Source organism: Dromiciops gliroides, chromosome 5 (assembly GCF_019393635.1).
Source record: "Dromiciops gliroides isolate mDroGli1 chromosome 5, mDroGli1.pri, whole genome shotgun sequence".
Taxonomy (NCBI): domain Eukaryota; kingdom Metazoa; phylum Chordata; class Mammalia; order Microbiotheria; family Microbiotheriidae; genus Dromiciops; species Dromiciops gliroides.
Genome location: NC_057865.1, coordinates 293,161,149 through 293,174,522, shown reverse-complemented (window position 1 = coordinate 293,174,522; position 13,374 = coordinate 293,161,149). Strand labels below are relative to the sequence as shown.

Genomic DNA, 13,374 nt, shown 5'->3' with positions numbered 1-13,374 from the left:
AGCTGAGCAGCAATGGGGGGAAAAACTAAAACCCTTCCTAACAATTAGAGCTAGCCCAGATGGAATGGGCTACTTCAGCAGGAAGTTAGCTGATCCCACTTCAATTGGAGGTCTAAGCAGAGGCTGGAAGACCATTTTATTCTAGAGGTTATAGAGGAAATTCCTGTTCAGGGATGGGCTCACTTGTTCATTCATTCATCCAACAAGCGTTGATTGTGGTTGTTCTAATTCTGAGACTCGGTTTTGTCAGCGCACGCACGATCTGACCATAGACCCCTGGCCCCCCGTGACTGGTACATCTGGGAGGACAAGAGCAGCTCTGCCTGAGCTCTTGCGGCGTCCTGGGAGGCCTCCTCGTCTCCAGCCACCCCACTGCTGGGAAGTGACTCCCCAGAGAAAGTTTCCTGGAAACGTGGAGGCCGGTGACAAAGAAGGAGGCAAGAGACACTGATTCTCCCTTCGCCAGGGCCACAGGGCTTGGCTTTCTGGCACTTAGTGCTTTTCAAAGCTTAAAGTACTATGTAAATGCCAACTATTATCACCACTGGTATGACCTTATATGTCCCCCCCCCAGTATCTTCCTCTGTAAAATGAGAGGGCTGGACTCTCAGCTCTCAATCCTTTCTGATCCTCTGTTATGAACAACAGCCCAGAAGCTGTGTGAAGGACAGCAGTAACTGCAGACAAGGGGCTGGACCTGCAGGAGTGACCACATTGGACAGTGAATCGGATGTATCTCAGCCCCAGACCCGACCTCCTCTCAGCACTCAGGAGCATGTTATCTATCTCTAGGGAGGGCTTTGGGTGCCTTCTTTATACACAAGACCCTTTGGTAGGAGTTCACATTATTTGTTTTTAGTTTTTTTGGGTTTTTTGCAGGGCAATGAGGACTAAGTGACTTGCCTGGGGTCACACAACTAGTAAGTGTCAAGTGTCTGAGGTTGGATTTGAACTCAGGTCCTCCTGAATCCAGGGCTGGTGCTTTATCCACGGCGCCACCTATCTGCCCGCTTAGAGATGAGGACATTAACTTGGCGAATTCCTGACCGAGGTGGGATCAGGACCACGGACAGTTCAGACCCCCTGGTTTAACCCCTTCCTCTGATAGGGTTCACCTGTCATTCACCCATGCAGAGGGCACTCTCCGTAGCAGCAGACACATAAAGACAAGACAGAGAACAGTCTCTGCCCTGGAGAATTCTAATGGGGAGACCCCAAGACAGAGGCATAAACACCCAGTAATTTGAGGAGGGAACTAGCACTGCCACCTAACTAACTGGTGGTGGGAGACTACTCCTGAGCGGAGCCCTGACCGTGGTTCTAAGGAAGAGGCGGGATCTTTCTCTCCACCTGGGGCACAAGTTCCTGGGGGAGAAGAAGTGCTTCATTTTGGTCTCCATATCACCAGAGCCAGGCAACAATGCCTGGTGTGTTATAGTCAGTGCTTAATAAATGCTTGTTGAATAATGTCCCTGAGGTGGCCTGGGACTCTTGAAGGCTGCATTCTGGCAGCAAGCTGAGGAGGCCGGAGAGGCTCGGTCTCTCCATCCCAAACCAGCCTCACCCCTGGATGTGCCTCTGTCCTCCACCTTTGGAGGAAAGACCCATGTTCTGGACCTTTTGAATGGAGGAGGATTATGGTGCCAAAGGCCAGAGAAGGCCCTGGTAACTCCCTCCTTTCACAGATAAGGCCCAAGGAGGAGAAGTCACTCGCCTAATGTCACTCAGGCAGCAAGGAGGGAGAGGCAGGTTTCGAACCTAGGACTCTCTGAATCCAAACTCAGCCCTCATTCCATGGTACTATCCTTTAGCCCAGAGAGGATAGGATGTGCCCAGGGCCACAGAGGTGGCAAGAACTCCCATTTATAGCACTTTATGGTACACTGTATAAAAGCACCCTTTGCATTCTTTGGGTCTACCTCATGGGCACAGAGCTCAGTATACAGCAGGTGCTTAATTAATGGTCCATTTGACTTGACCTTCCCCAGGACCCCGCAGGCAACAGTTGCTTACTGAATGTTTGTTCATAAAAGCTTCTTGGCTCTGTCAGGTTCTATCCGGAGCGGCTCCTTTTAACAGATGAGGAAACTGAGGCACAGGGAGGTCCAAGAGATCTGAAAGGTCAGAAGCAATTCAGAGCCCTAGTCTTCCACATTTGCATGTGTGTATATTTATGTGTATGCGTGTGTATATGCATACATATACAATTTTGTTTGTCTGTACCCCAGGTACTGGCACACAGCAGGCGCTCAATAAATGCTTGTTGAAAAACTGATTCTTCCTTCAGACCCCGAAGGGAGGGGAGGGCCGAGGAAGACGCACCTTCAGAAACCCTGGAACGACCTCTTTAAGACCCGGAGCCTCCAGAGCCCCAACCCGAAGGTGACGTAATGCGAAAGAGACTTTCCCCGCCCTCGTGCCCCTCGGGGGGGTGGGGTGGGGGTGGGGTTTAGGGGGGAAACTGTCGTTGCCGCCGGAAATGACGTCACGCGAAACAGCGGCCCCGCCAAAGAGCCGTTTAAAAGAGGGGTGCACATGCGCACTCGCTCGCCCCACTACCCCAGGGCTAGGCTTCCCAGGCTGGCGAGAAGATGGCGCTGCTGCGACCCCTGGACAAGCTGCCGACCCTGGACGTAGCCACTATCCTGGTAAGTCCCGGGAGCCCCAGGCCCTATCCTCAGACTACCCCGTCAGCTCCGCGCCTGTCTCCCAGGCGAGCCCGGAGCGCAGGCGAGATGCTCATTGGAGGAGTTGGCGGGGCGGGGGCGGGAACAGCTAAGTCTAGGCCAATCACAGGGCGCTCCTTCCGAGCCGGGTAGCCCTGGGTTTGGAGCCCTGTGAGCCCGGACAAGCCCTCCACCCCTCTGAGCCTCAGTGTCCCTCTCCGTCCATGCCTAGCGACCAGCAGATACAGACGCCACACCAGACAGGGCCCGCCCTTATTCAGGCCGCAAGCATTGATTAGGCTCCTACTGTATGCCAGGCTGAGTGCTAGACTCGGTTAGGGGAAGCAGGTCCTGCCCTCAGGGGGCTTCCTTTCTCTGCGTGTTTCTGGGGGTGTCCGCCCAGGAGGTTCCCCTGGGAGTGGCAGGGGGTGAGGCAGATCTCGTCATTTGCTTTCGGGCACCAGGGAGCCTCTGGATGTTCTGGAGACCCCTCCCCCCCTCCCCGCGGAGGGCTTGAGGGAGATGACTAGCAGAGAGGGAGAGAGGGTCCAGAGCTGGCGGCCTGGAGGGGGCGGAGGTCAGAAGTCTGGCACACCGTCGCCCTGACCCCGCTTTGGGTGGGCGTGGCCACTGTCACCCCCGTTTTACGGAAGGGGAAGTCAAGGCTGAGAGAGGGGTTTGGGCCATCAGGGGGGAGTGACTTGCCCAGGGTCTCACAGCTAGTGACTCAGGCCCTCGTCACACAGCTATGACTAGTGTTTGGGGAAGGATTTGAAGTTGGGTCTTCCTGAGCAGCTGGGTGGCACAGATGTACTCAGACACAGCCAGGCCCCAGGCCCACAGCTGTACTGGGGGGGTCCCAGGAGGGTCTGGAGGCCCCCTCATCTTCTGGCCTTGGCCAGGGTCCCTGTGCCCAGGGCACCGAGTGAGAGGTTTCTTCTTGTCTCCGGCAGCTGGTGGGCTCTGAGGAGATGCTTCTGGAGCAGCTGGGGGTGGCCATGGTCAAGGCCATCGAGGGCACCGCCAAGATCCAGGTGTGAGTGTGGGGGGGGGTCTGCAGGAAAGGCCCCTCCCCCCTGGGGAAGGGTGGAGGGAGACGGGACCCTCCAGATGGGAGGGGCTGCAGAGCCCCCTCTCTTCACTGTCCCAATGGCCACTGGGCTGGTATTGAGGAGGCCCCCTCAGACCCCGGGGGGCACCCCGGGCTCCCCCCACTACCCCCTTCAGAGTGACCTTGGCTGGGTCCTTTCCCTGACTTTGTCTTCCAGCGGCCATTCTGTTCCAGGCGGGGAGGACAGTCTGGGGGCTTCCCTGTGAAAGCCACCTGCCTGTCAGGGGCTCTCACTCTTCTCCCAGCATCCCCTGGAGCCTTTGGCCAAGACCGCCTGGCTCTCATCATTGCTGCCATCTTCTTCTGCTTGGTACTGACTGTTTGCAGCCTGGGGCAGCTGCTCTAAATCGATTAACCCTCTGTAGGCAGCAAAGAAACGAGTAAAGCACTTATTTAAGCCCCTACTGTGTGCAGAGCTCTGGGGATGCAGGGGCACAGAGCATAGGAGCCCTGACCTTGGGAAGCTCGCCTTCTAACGGGAGAGGCCATGGCCCTGTGGGGACTTGGCCCATGGTCCTCGGGCTGGGGCTGAGGGTGGCAAGGCCTTGTCCAAGATGGATCTACGCTATTGTCCCGGGTCGGCCATGGCCTGGAGCACAGGAAGGCAGCCCGGACATGTTGGGTCAGGGGGCGGGTCGGCCTGTTCTTTATCGGGACTCGGTTCCCGGAACGTTTTCCTGGGTTTGGAGGCCAGGCCTCGGCCACTGGGCCTGGTGTGTGCCCTGGAGGACCCCCAGGCATGGCTGGCTCTGGCGGTCTAGGGAGGGGCCGTGCCTGGCACCCACCAGTGCTGAGCTGACCTGCTCATCGCTTGTCTCCCCGCAGCCATGTGGCCTCCTCTCTCCCTCTGCCCACGGACAGGGAATGCCTCCGGCCCCGCATCGACCTCATTGTCTTTGTGCTCAGCCTCCACAGCAAACAGAGGTGAGCTCGGGCTGGGGGTGCCTCAGGCCGCCTGTCACCGCCAAGATGGACAGACCCCTGGGGTGGGCCTTCCAGTCCAGCCGTGATCGCAGCGAGTACCCAGCTTTGGTCTCCAGTGGTTCCCCCTCAGAGCCCTGCCTATACTCAGCTGGCTCCGTGTCAGCCACCGTGGTGCTGGTGGTCTTCCCCGTGCAGGCCTCATCCCGCCCGAGACCCTTCTCTTAAAACACCTTGGGCTTTGGGCCTCAACAGGCCCCCTTCTCTTCCTGCATCCTCCCATTGCCAGGGGCAGCCAGGCTTTAGACACTTGGCCTTTGGGCTCTGCGATCCCCTCGTCTGCCCCTGCCCCAACCTCCAGGCTAATCTTCCTGCACACCAGACGTGCCTGACCTCTGCAGGAGAATCTGCAGGGGCTCGCCCCATTGTGGAGAGGAGGCCTAGCCCCAGGCAGCCGGGCTGCGCCATCCAGAGGTACCTGGCTATGCCTCGAGGGAGCTGCTCCTGCCCACAGGTCTCTGTCCCCCTGGCACACCCTGGCCCAGGGCAGCTGCCACATGGCATCCAGGAGCGTCCTCCCATAAGCTCATCACACCTCATCACATCTGGAGGGGGCAGAGGAGCCATGGGGCTGATCCAGCATCTCCTCCGTCCTCCAAAAACATGTCTCCCCTTGGTCTCCAGCTGTTGAAATCCTAATGGTTCTGTAAGGCCAGACGCAAAGGCTCCTGGGAAGCCGCCCTCCTTCCTGCCTCTAAACTCAGGGAGCCTTTGCACCCGGCCTGTAGACTTTGTGATCATTCATTTAGAGCTGCAGGAAATCTCTCCCCTCGCCTCCCGTCTCCCACCACCAGGCTTCTGGACATTGGCTTTGTGTGCCCTGTCTTTGGTATAGAGTAGGTGCTTAATCGTTGCTCACTGCTTGACTGACTGCTTCAACCCCTCATTTTTCAGAGGGAGGAGGAACGAATGATTACTGTCTCTTTGCTCCCAGCCCTTCCTGCCATCCAGGGCCTGTGAGGTCAGGGGTTGCCCCTGGCCCCTAGTGGAGCAGCCTCGGGGAAGGGGGTGGGGCTTCTTGGTCTAGTAACTGTGTTCTCTCCACATCTGCCCTGGCCCCCAGCCTGAGGACCGTGGAGTCATCACTGCCTCATGTGGATGCCAGCTTCTTCTTGGGGAAGGTGTATTTCCTGGTCACTGGAGGTAGGAGGTGCTGCTGTTTGTTCCCTGGGACCCCAATGTTGGGCTGGGAGGGACCCCAGAGAGCATTGAGGCCAGCCCTCTTTTTTATTTTATTTTTTTTAGAGGGGCAGTTGGGGTTAAGTGACTTGCCCAGGGTCACACAGCTAGTAAGTGTTAAGTGTGAGGCCGGATTTGAACTCAGGTACTCCTGACTCCAAAGCCGGTGCTCTATCCACTGTACCATCTAGCTGCCCCCTGCCAGCCCTCCTTTTACAGGGGGGGTGTTGGGGTAGCGCAGGCAGCAAGCATCAGGGGCAGCATTTGAACCCAGCACCTGGGACTCCAGGGCCAGGGCCCTTTCCCTTGTGCCCCCCTTCTCCCTTCATTTGTTTGCTTCCCAGCTCCTGCATCTGTTGAAGGGGTTCTAGACGCCTGTGGTCTGGAGTCAAGGTGTAGGGCAGGACAGGTGGTCCACCACCCACCTCCTAGCAAGGGCAGGTCGTTTCCTTTTAGTTCCGATGCTCAGGAGACCGGAGTGACTCTGGTCAGTGTCCGACCCAGCAGAGCCCTTGTTCTTGGCCTTGGGCCAAGGCCTCTCTCCCTGCTTTCCCCTAGCCGGGTTGGGGCTTCCTCAGCAGGTCTGAGGGTGATGGCTTCACAGCAGCCTGTCCACCCCTCCCGTGGACACATCGTCCACAGAAGCCCACCCTGCCTCTAAGGAGCAAAGGTTTGCAGACAGTCCCCTCCCAGGACTGGGACCTTAACCACACACATGCAGACTTTCTGCTCTCATGGCCCACCCCCGTGCTTCCAGAAAGGAGAGAAGGGGTCTGAATTCCTGGCCCACCCAGGCCTGCAGTCCTCGGCCTCTGCTCTGTCTGGGCGGCTTCTCCAGGCCTCCTTTGTGGCTGCTCCCAGTGGTCTCCACACCCAGGCCGTCCAGCCTCTCCCCCCTCCCCCCGCTGGGTGGGGGTGGGTTAGATGCTCTCCGCACTGACCGACTGACCGATGCTCTGTCTGTCCTTTCTAGTCAGAAAAGAACAAAGCATCAGTGTCCACATGGACACCATCAAGAAAATGGCCACCACCTGCCAGAGCCCTCTTCTCTTCAGTGACCTGGAGGTAAGGACCCCCCCCCCCCCAGCCCGAGACAGAGGCCCAGGCTTAGGCTCAGATGAGCCCCTGGTGTCCTTCCCACTCTCCCTGAGAAGGGAGGAGGGAGCGCCTTCTGCGTGCACTGGACAAATTCCAGAGGAGCCACAGGAGCCAGGGGCAGACGGGGGCTCTGGGGGCTGGTGCTGCCAGTGTCCTCACTCTTCCTAGAGAAGGCACCCGGGCCACCCCACTCAGTGCCACGAGGCCCACAAGGCAGGGAGCCTTCCCCGGAGGCCACGTGGACTAGGCTGGGGAGCAGCACCATGAAGGAGTGTCCTGGTTTGTTTGGAGGAAACAGGAAAAGAAGGGGGTGGGGATTGGGCCTTGAAATGGTCCTGGTCTGTGTTCAGGGCGTGGCTGTGGCTCCCCACTTGCTGCCCTCCTCACCTGGTGCTTCCTCTCTGACACCTTCCCTAGTGTTCTGGGTGGCAGGTGGCCTCTCCCCCTCTTCTCTAGCACCTGTATCTGCATTTCTCCTGGGCTCCTGTAGGGCTGTGCCCTGAGGCAGCCGGGCAGCTGGGCAGCAGGCATTTCTGAAGGGCCTCTCATGGGCCAGGCCAAGTGCTGGGAGGACAAAGAAAGGCAGAGGCTGCTCCTCCCTCGGAGCCCACAGGGCAGGGGGTCTGAGTAAGCTGAGCTCCCAGAATTCTCTGCAGGGGTCTTGGGCAGGAAGTCCCTGAGGGCAGGGAGGATGCCCTTAGTGCTGGACCTCTGTGCAGCCTCCTCCAGCCTGCCCCCGGGGAGGACCCCCAGGGACGGGCCACCACCTTGGAGGCAGCCCTGCCCCTTTGGGGACCTTGGTGCCCAGGCCAGTTCCTCCACCCCTGACCTCTGGTCCGACCCCCTTGGAGGGGAAGAAACAATGTGAGAAGAGGAAGTGCCTCCAGGCCCACCCCACCCCACCCCCTTTAGTGCTGACCTCATCCTGCCCTTGGGTCTGAGGCTGGGTGTCCTAGCTGTGTAATCCCGGGCCTCAGTTTCTTTCTCTGTAAATTGAGGGCATTGAGCCTTGTGCTAGCCCAAGATCTGTGGGCCTGTGATCTTGGGGGTGGTTGTAGGGCTCTGATGACCTCCTGAGGGCCTTGAGACATGGTCATTTGTCTCCTTGACTGTGCTGGAGGCTCCCAGAGGCAGGGGCTTCTCTGCTGTCTCTGCATCCCTGGTCACAGAAGGGATGGAGGAAGCCACTGAGACCAACGCCCTCCTCTTAGAGGAAGAAGCAGGCCCTGGAGGAGAAAGGTCACACAGCTTCTGTGAATTGTCCTATGGGTCATGATCCTCTGCTGACTCAGCCAGCTTGTTTTTTTGTTTGTTTGTTTGGTTTTTTTAGTGAGGCAGTTGGGGTTAAGTGACTTGCCCAGGGTCACACAGCTAGTAAGTATCAAGTGTCTGAGGCCAGATTTGAACTCAGGTCTTCCTGACTCCAGGGCCAGAGCTCTATCCACTGCGCCACCCAGCTGCCCCTCAGCCAGCTTGTTGACCAGATGCCCTGGCCTCTCTGGCCCGGGCTTCAAACCCTTACCAGCTCTGGAGGCCCTTCCAGCACTCAGGTCCCACTGGTCCAGCCCAGGGTCCCCCTCCAGGCCATGACAAAACCCGAAGGCATTAGGGGAATTTATTGATAACACCCCTCATAACTATGACTGGCCTTGACTGCTCTCACTGCCCACCCTCTGCTTCCTGGGACCTGAGACCTCTCCCTGGGTGGCCCCTGGACTCCCTTCAGGTCTGATCCCACCCCCGACCAGGGTACATTGTGTCCAGCTCCTGTGCCTGGGGTGAGCTGTGCTTGGAAGAGAGTTGACTTGGAATAACCAGACACAGGATGGAGGGAGCTGCCTGCTTGGCACTGTGGGGAAAGGGCTGGTTTGGGGGGTCAAATTCTGGCCCTGCATAACCACACCCCCTTCCTGGCCTCCCTGGACCTCCGTCTCCTCTTCTGTAAAATGAGGGGCCTATGCCAGGCAGTCCCTGCAGCAGTTGTTTTTTCTGTGACCACTAGATGGCAGGGAAGGGCAAGAAAGGCCCCCCCCCTGCCTGCTGCTTCCTGCCCCAGGGCAGTTTCTGGGGCCCTGGACAGGAAGAACCCTTCACCCTCCCTCTTTGGCTGCTAGAAGCAGAGCGGAAGGGAGCTCAGAGGCTGGCCCTCCAGCTTGCATTTTACCGAGGAGGAAAGAGGCCCAGGGAGGTCACCCGAGCCCTCCAGAACTTTCCCAGCACCTTCCATTGCTTGGTCTCTGGCCCCATCCAGGTGACCGATTGTCTCCTCTGCCTCCCTCCCCTCCATTCTTTTTTTTTTTTTTGGTGAGGCAATTGGGGTTAAGTGACTTGCCCAGGGTCACACAGCTAGTAAGTGTCAAGTCTCTGAGGTCAGATTTGAACTCAGGTCCTCCTGACTCCAGGGCCAGTGCTCTATCCACTTCGCCACCTAGCTGCCCCCCTCCTCTTCATTCTTGCCGCTCATGTCAGGGTCTGGGATAGTGCTGGGAATCTCCGAGCTTATCCCATTCAGATGTCCTCCCTCTCCTTGGTGCCCCTGGGGGAGCTTTCACTCTCCTCATCTGTAAAGTGGGGACTCTGCTGACCCCAGAGAGGCATTGAGAGTATTAAATGAGATCTGGGGATGGAAAAGCATGTCCTGCCATGGGGAGGGAAGGGCCATGGACATCCCCACCCAAGTCCATTTCTTTTTTTGTTTTTTCTTCTTCTTTTTTTTAATGAGGCAGTTAGGGTTAAGTGACTTGCCCAGGGTCACACAGCTAGTAAGTGTCAAGCATCTGAGGTCAGATTTGAACTCAGGTCCTCCTGACTCCAGGGCCAGTGCTCTATCCACTTCGCCACCTAGCTGCCCCCTCAAGTCCATTTCTGTTTCACTGAATTCAAGCCTGAAAGCCTGGGGTCCAGCCCCCAATCCAAACACACACCAGCTGTGCCACTTGGGGCAGTCACTTAGCCTTTGGGGGCCTCAGTGTCCTCATCTGTCAAATGGGCGTAAGTAGGGGCAGCTAGATGGTGCAGTGGATAAAGCACTGGCCCTGGATTCAGGATGACCTAAGTTCAAATCCGACCTCAAATACTCTTACTAACTGTGTGACCCTGGGCAAGTCACTTAACCCTCATTGCCCTGCCCAAGGAAAAAAAAAATGGGTGTAAGTAGAAGTCCACTCTCTGGTTTGCCTGGAGATTGACTTTGTAAACTGTCCTCTGGTGCTCTCCAGGGATGGAGTTGCTTTATTCCTGAGAGGTGTGAGTCATAGGCTGGTAAATGGAACCCTATTTTAAATCCACCCGTGGGGGCTCTTTGTTTCAGTGCCTTTGTGATGCTAATGACCTCTCCCTTGAACTGGCTTCTTAAAGCGGGCTCACTCAAGTTGGAGGCTAAATGGTGACCCGTGGGTGTAATGGAACAGGGGTGGGGCAGCCACAGGGATGGGGCAGCCAGGTTTGGGGGACCTGGCAGGAGCTCAGCAATGCTAGCACTCTGCATGTGGGCTCTGAGGGGGTGCTTCTTTCTAGGCCTTGCCTCTGCCTCTGCCCACCCATGTGTCTGTGCAGCCTTTGGAGGACAGAACCAGCCCTCCCTTTCCCCCAACCAGGATGCTTCCTGTCCTCTGCCCTCTCTTCCAGGAAGAATGCTTCCGGACGGCCATGGCCCAGCGCCTTATTCGAATTCTGCAGATCTGCGCGGGCCACGTGCCCGGTATGTCGGCCCTGAACCTGCTGTCCATAATGAAGAGGTCGCCAGAGCTGTTGGAGCAGGAGACGTGAGGGAGGCCTCTGTCTAGACCCGGTGGCCAGTGACCAGTCCGGTGCCCTGCTGCAGGTGCTGCTGTGGGGACAGGGGACCTGGGAATCTGCCCCCTTCCCTGGGCCATCTTGGGTGTTGTGACGATGAGAAATTAGGCTTAATTAAAAATGAATGGGGGAAAACCCAGCTCTTTCCTGATCCCCTACTTATTTCCCTGACTGAAAAAACCAGAACCAAACCCTCACATTCTGTATGGCGGCAGACCTGATAGTGGAACATGGAGCCCAAAAAAGTGCCTTCATCTTCTGTTCAAAAAAGAGTGAGATGTAAGCCTTGTAGGGCTGGGCCAGGCCTGGGCTCTGAGGGGGCCTGAAGCAGAGAAGCGTGGGGGGGCCTGCACCAGGCCTAGAAGTCCCCCGCTCAAGCTTGCAGAGAATGGACATAGTCACAACCTCAAGAGCTAGGGCGAGGACTGATTGTCAAGCTCCGAATGGAGAGAAGTCCAGAAAGCATCTCGGACTGGCTGGACCCCTGGGGCGTCACATGTTGAATGTTATACGGACTACAGTGGTTGGTGTAATTACAGAGAATTGTTAATACTGACCGTAATATGGATTGTCATCATGACAAGGTCAGAGCTCCTGTAACGTCCTTACATCCTGACCTTTACGATAAACCGAGCCACACTCCAGGCCCCCCACCCAGGGATGTTCCCTTGTGGGGAGCTGGGGTGACGCTGGATCTCAACTTCTTGTGTCCTTGCCCCCTCCCATTGGGATTCATGGCATGAAGGACAAACCAACCAGAAAGAAGTGGCTTCCCTTGCCTGGATTGCAAGGGCCGCTGGGGCCTCACAGCCCGGCCTTGCTACCTCCCCTGCCTCCTCCCCCTCTCCTCCTAAAGCTATAAACATATTTTCATGGGTCTCTTTGGTTTGGACATCCTCCTGGGGGGCAGGTCTGCTACCCTGTTATCTCAATTAAAGACATTTATTCCTCAACTCATCACCTTGATTTATTTCAGGACTTGGCAATTCTATACATGAAAAGGGAGCCTGGGCAGACTTGGGATCCACAGTTTCATCTACAGTCCTCTATTCTGTGTACATTTTGTTTGGTGTTTGTTATTTTCAGAAAACATTTTTTTGGAGCAGGGCAATGAGGGGTTAAGTGACTTGCCCAGGGCCACACAGCTAGTAAGTGTCAATTATCTGAGGCTGGATTTGAACTCGGGTCCTCCTGAATCCAGGGTTGGTGCCTTATCCACTGCACTACCTAGCTGCCCCCCCCCCAAAAAACAGTTTTTAAAAATTAATTTGCAAACTATAAATGAGCTTGTAAGAACATGTTCCAAATGACGACTAGGAAGAGAAATGAGGTCTCACCTCACACCAGGTAAATCAACAACATGCCAAAAAAGATAGGACGTGGCCAATGTTGGAGATGCTCGGGGGAGGGGGGAGCTGGGAAGTGCTCCAACGATTGTGGATTTCACTTTGGAATTCTATAAGAAAAGTGACTAAGTGGTCCACACCCTTGGACCCAGAAATCCCACAACTGGACTTAAGACCCTCCCCTCACCGCCCCCCCCACCAAGTCAGGCCCAACATAGGGCGCAATATCCAGAGCAGTGTCCTTTGCGGTAGCAAAGAATTGCCCATAGATGGAGAACACTATAGAAGGTGAACGAACATAGAATATTATTGTGTTGGGAGAAATGAGGAAGGGGTATAAATGAATGCGAATCTAAAAGAGAGACCGATCCTCTAGTCATGGGGGAGGGGGGCAGAAGACTGGATGAGGTTGTTTATCTTGGTTCTGCCTGATGGTCACCAGGGAGGGGTGGGTCTGGAGGGGAGGGTGGGCAATGAGCAGGAGGGAGACAAAAGGCATTAGGAAACCTAATTTTTAACAGTTTCTCCGACCAGGGAACTGAAAGATGTCAGCAGCCGCCATCCACCAGAGCCCTATTATGTAGATGCTGCAGAAATCTGGTCTTGAGGGCTCCCCTGTAAGCATCTGCCAGCCCCTCTCAGCCCTGAGAGTCTGTGTTCCAGCCAGATGGCACGCTTACACCGAGAACTGAGGTTGGGGGGGGGGCAAGGCTGGATGCCTCCCCTGGCTTCCCACCAGCTGCTTCCCAGCTCTGGCCCTCCTAGGCTATTGGTCCCTGGGTGCCTGTCACCCTCCATGGTGGGAGAACTTCATTTCTAGACATTTCCCCCAGAGGAAGTGAGGCTGGCGGAACAGCATGCCCAAGGGGCTCGTCGGGGCCTGTCAGCTGCCATGGAATCGCTCTGCTCAGCTCTACTTCCCAAATGCCCTCACTAGTGCGGGGGAAGGGGAGGGGATTAGGGAGCCAGGCTGGTTCCTGTGCCAGCAGCCCTCCAGCCTTCACATCCTCTCTGGCTGCCAGGCTCACTTGAGGCCTGGGGGTGAGGAGAAGGATGGTAACAGAGCCCCTCTGAACAGCTGTTCCATAGTCCTGACCCTCCTCGTGTTGGGCAGGGGTATGGCCTGCTGCCTCCCAGAGACAGGGAGAGAGTGGCCGGTGACTACAAGGTGATTGGAGATCCTCAGCAGAAAGCTGCC

At 56.6% G+C, this 13,374-nt stretch overlaps 1 protein-coding gene across 3 annotated transcripts; it reads left to right on the top strand.

Moving 5' to 3' along the window:
- The first annotated feature begins 2,479 nt into the window (after positions 1-2,479).
- Positions 2,480-11,762, top strand: CENPM (centromere protein M). Of its 3 annotated transcripts, none has more exons than XM_043965165.1 (6): positions 2,480-2,648; positions 3,620-3,702; positions 4,603-4,701; positions 5,822-5,901; positions 6,911-7,002; positions 10,667-11,762. In XM_043965165.1, the coding sequence occupies exons 1-6, from the start codon at positions 2,592-2,594 to the stop codon at positions 10,748-10,750; spliced, it is 495 nt and encodes a 164-aa protein (XP_043821100.1). In that variant the 5' UTR covers positions 2,480-2,591; the 3' UTR covers positions 10,751-11,762. The 3 variants fall into 3 exon arrangements, with proteins under 3 accessions (XP_043821100.1, XP_043821099.1, XP_043821101.1); XM_043965164.1 differs by having other exon boundaries at positions 10,663-11,762; XM_043965166.1 differs by lacking the exon at positions 2,480-2,648 and adding an exon at positions 2,827-3,094 and having other exon boundaries at positions 10,663-11,762.
- The last annotated feature ends 1,612 nt before the right edge of the window (positions 11,763-13,374 follow it).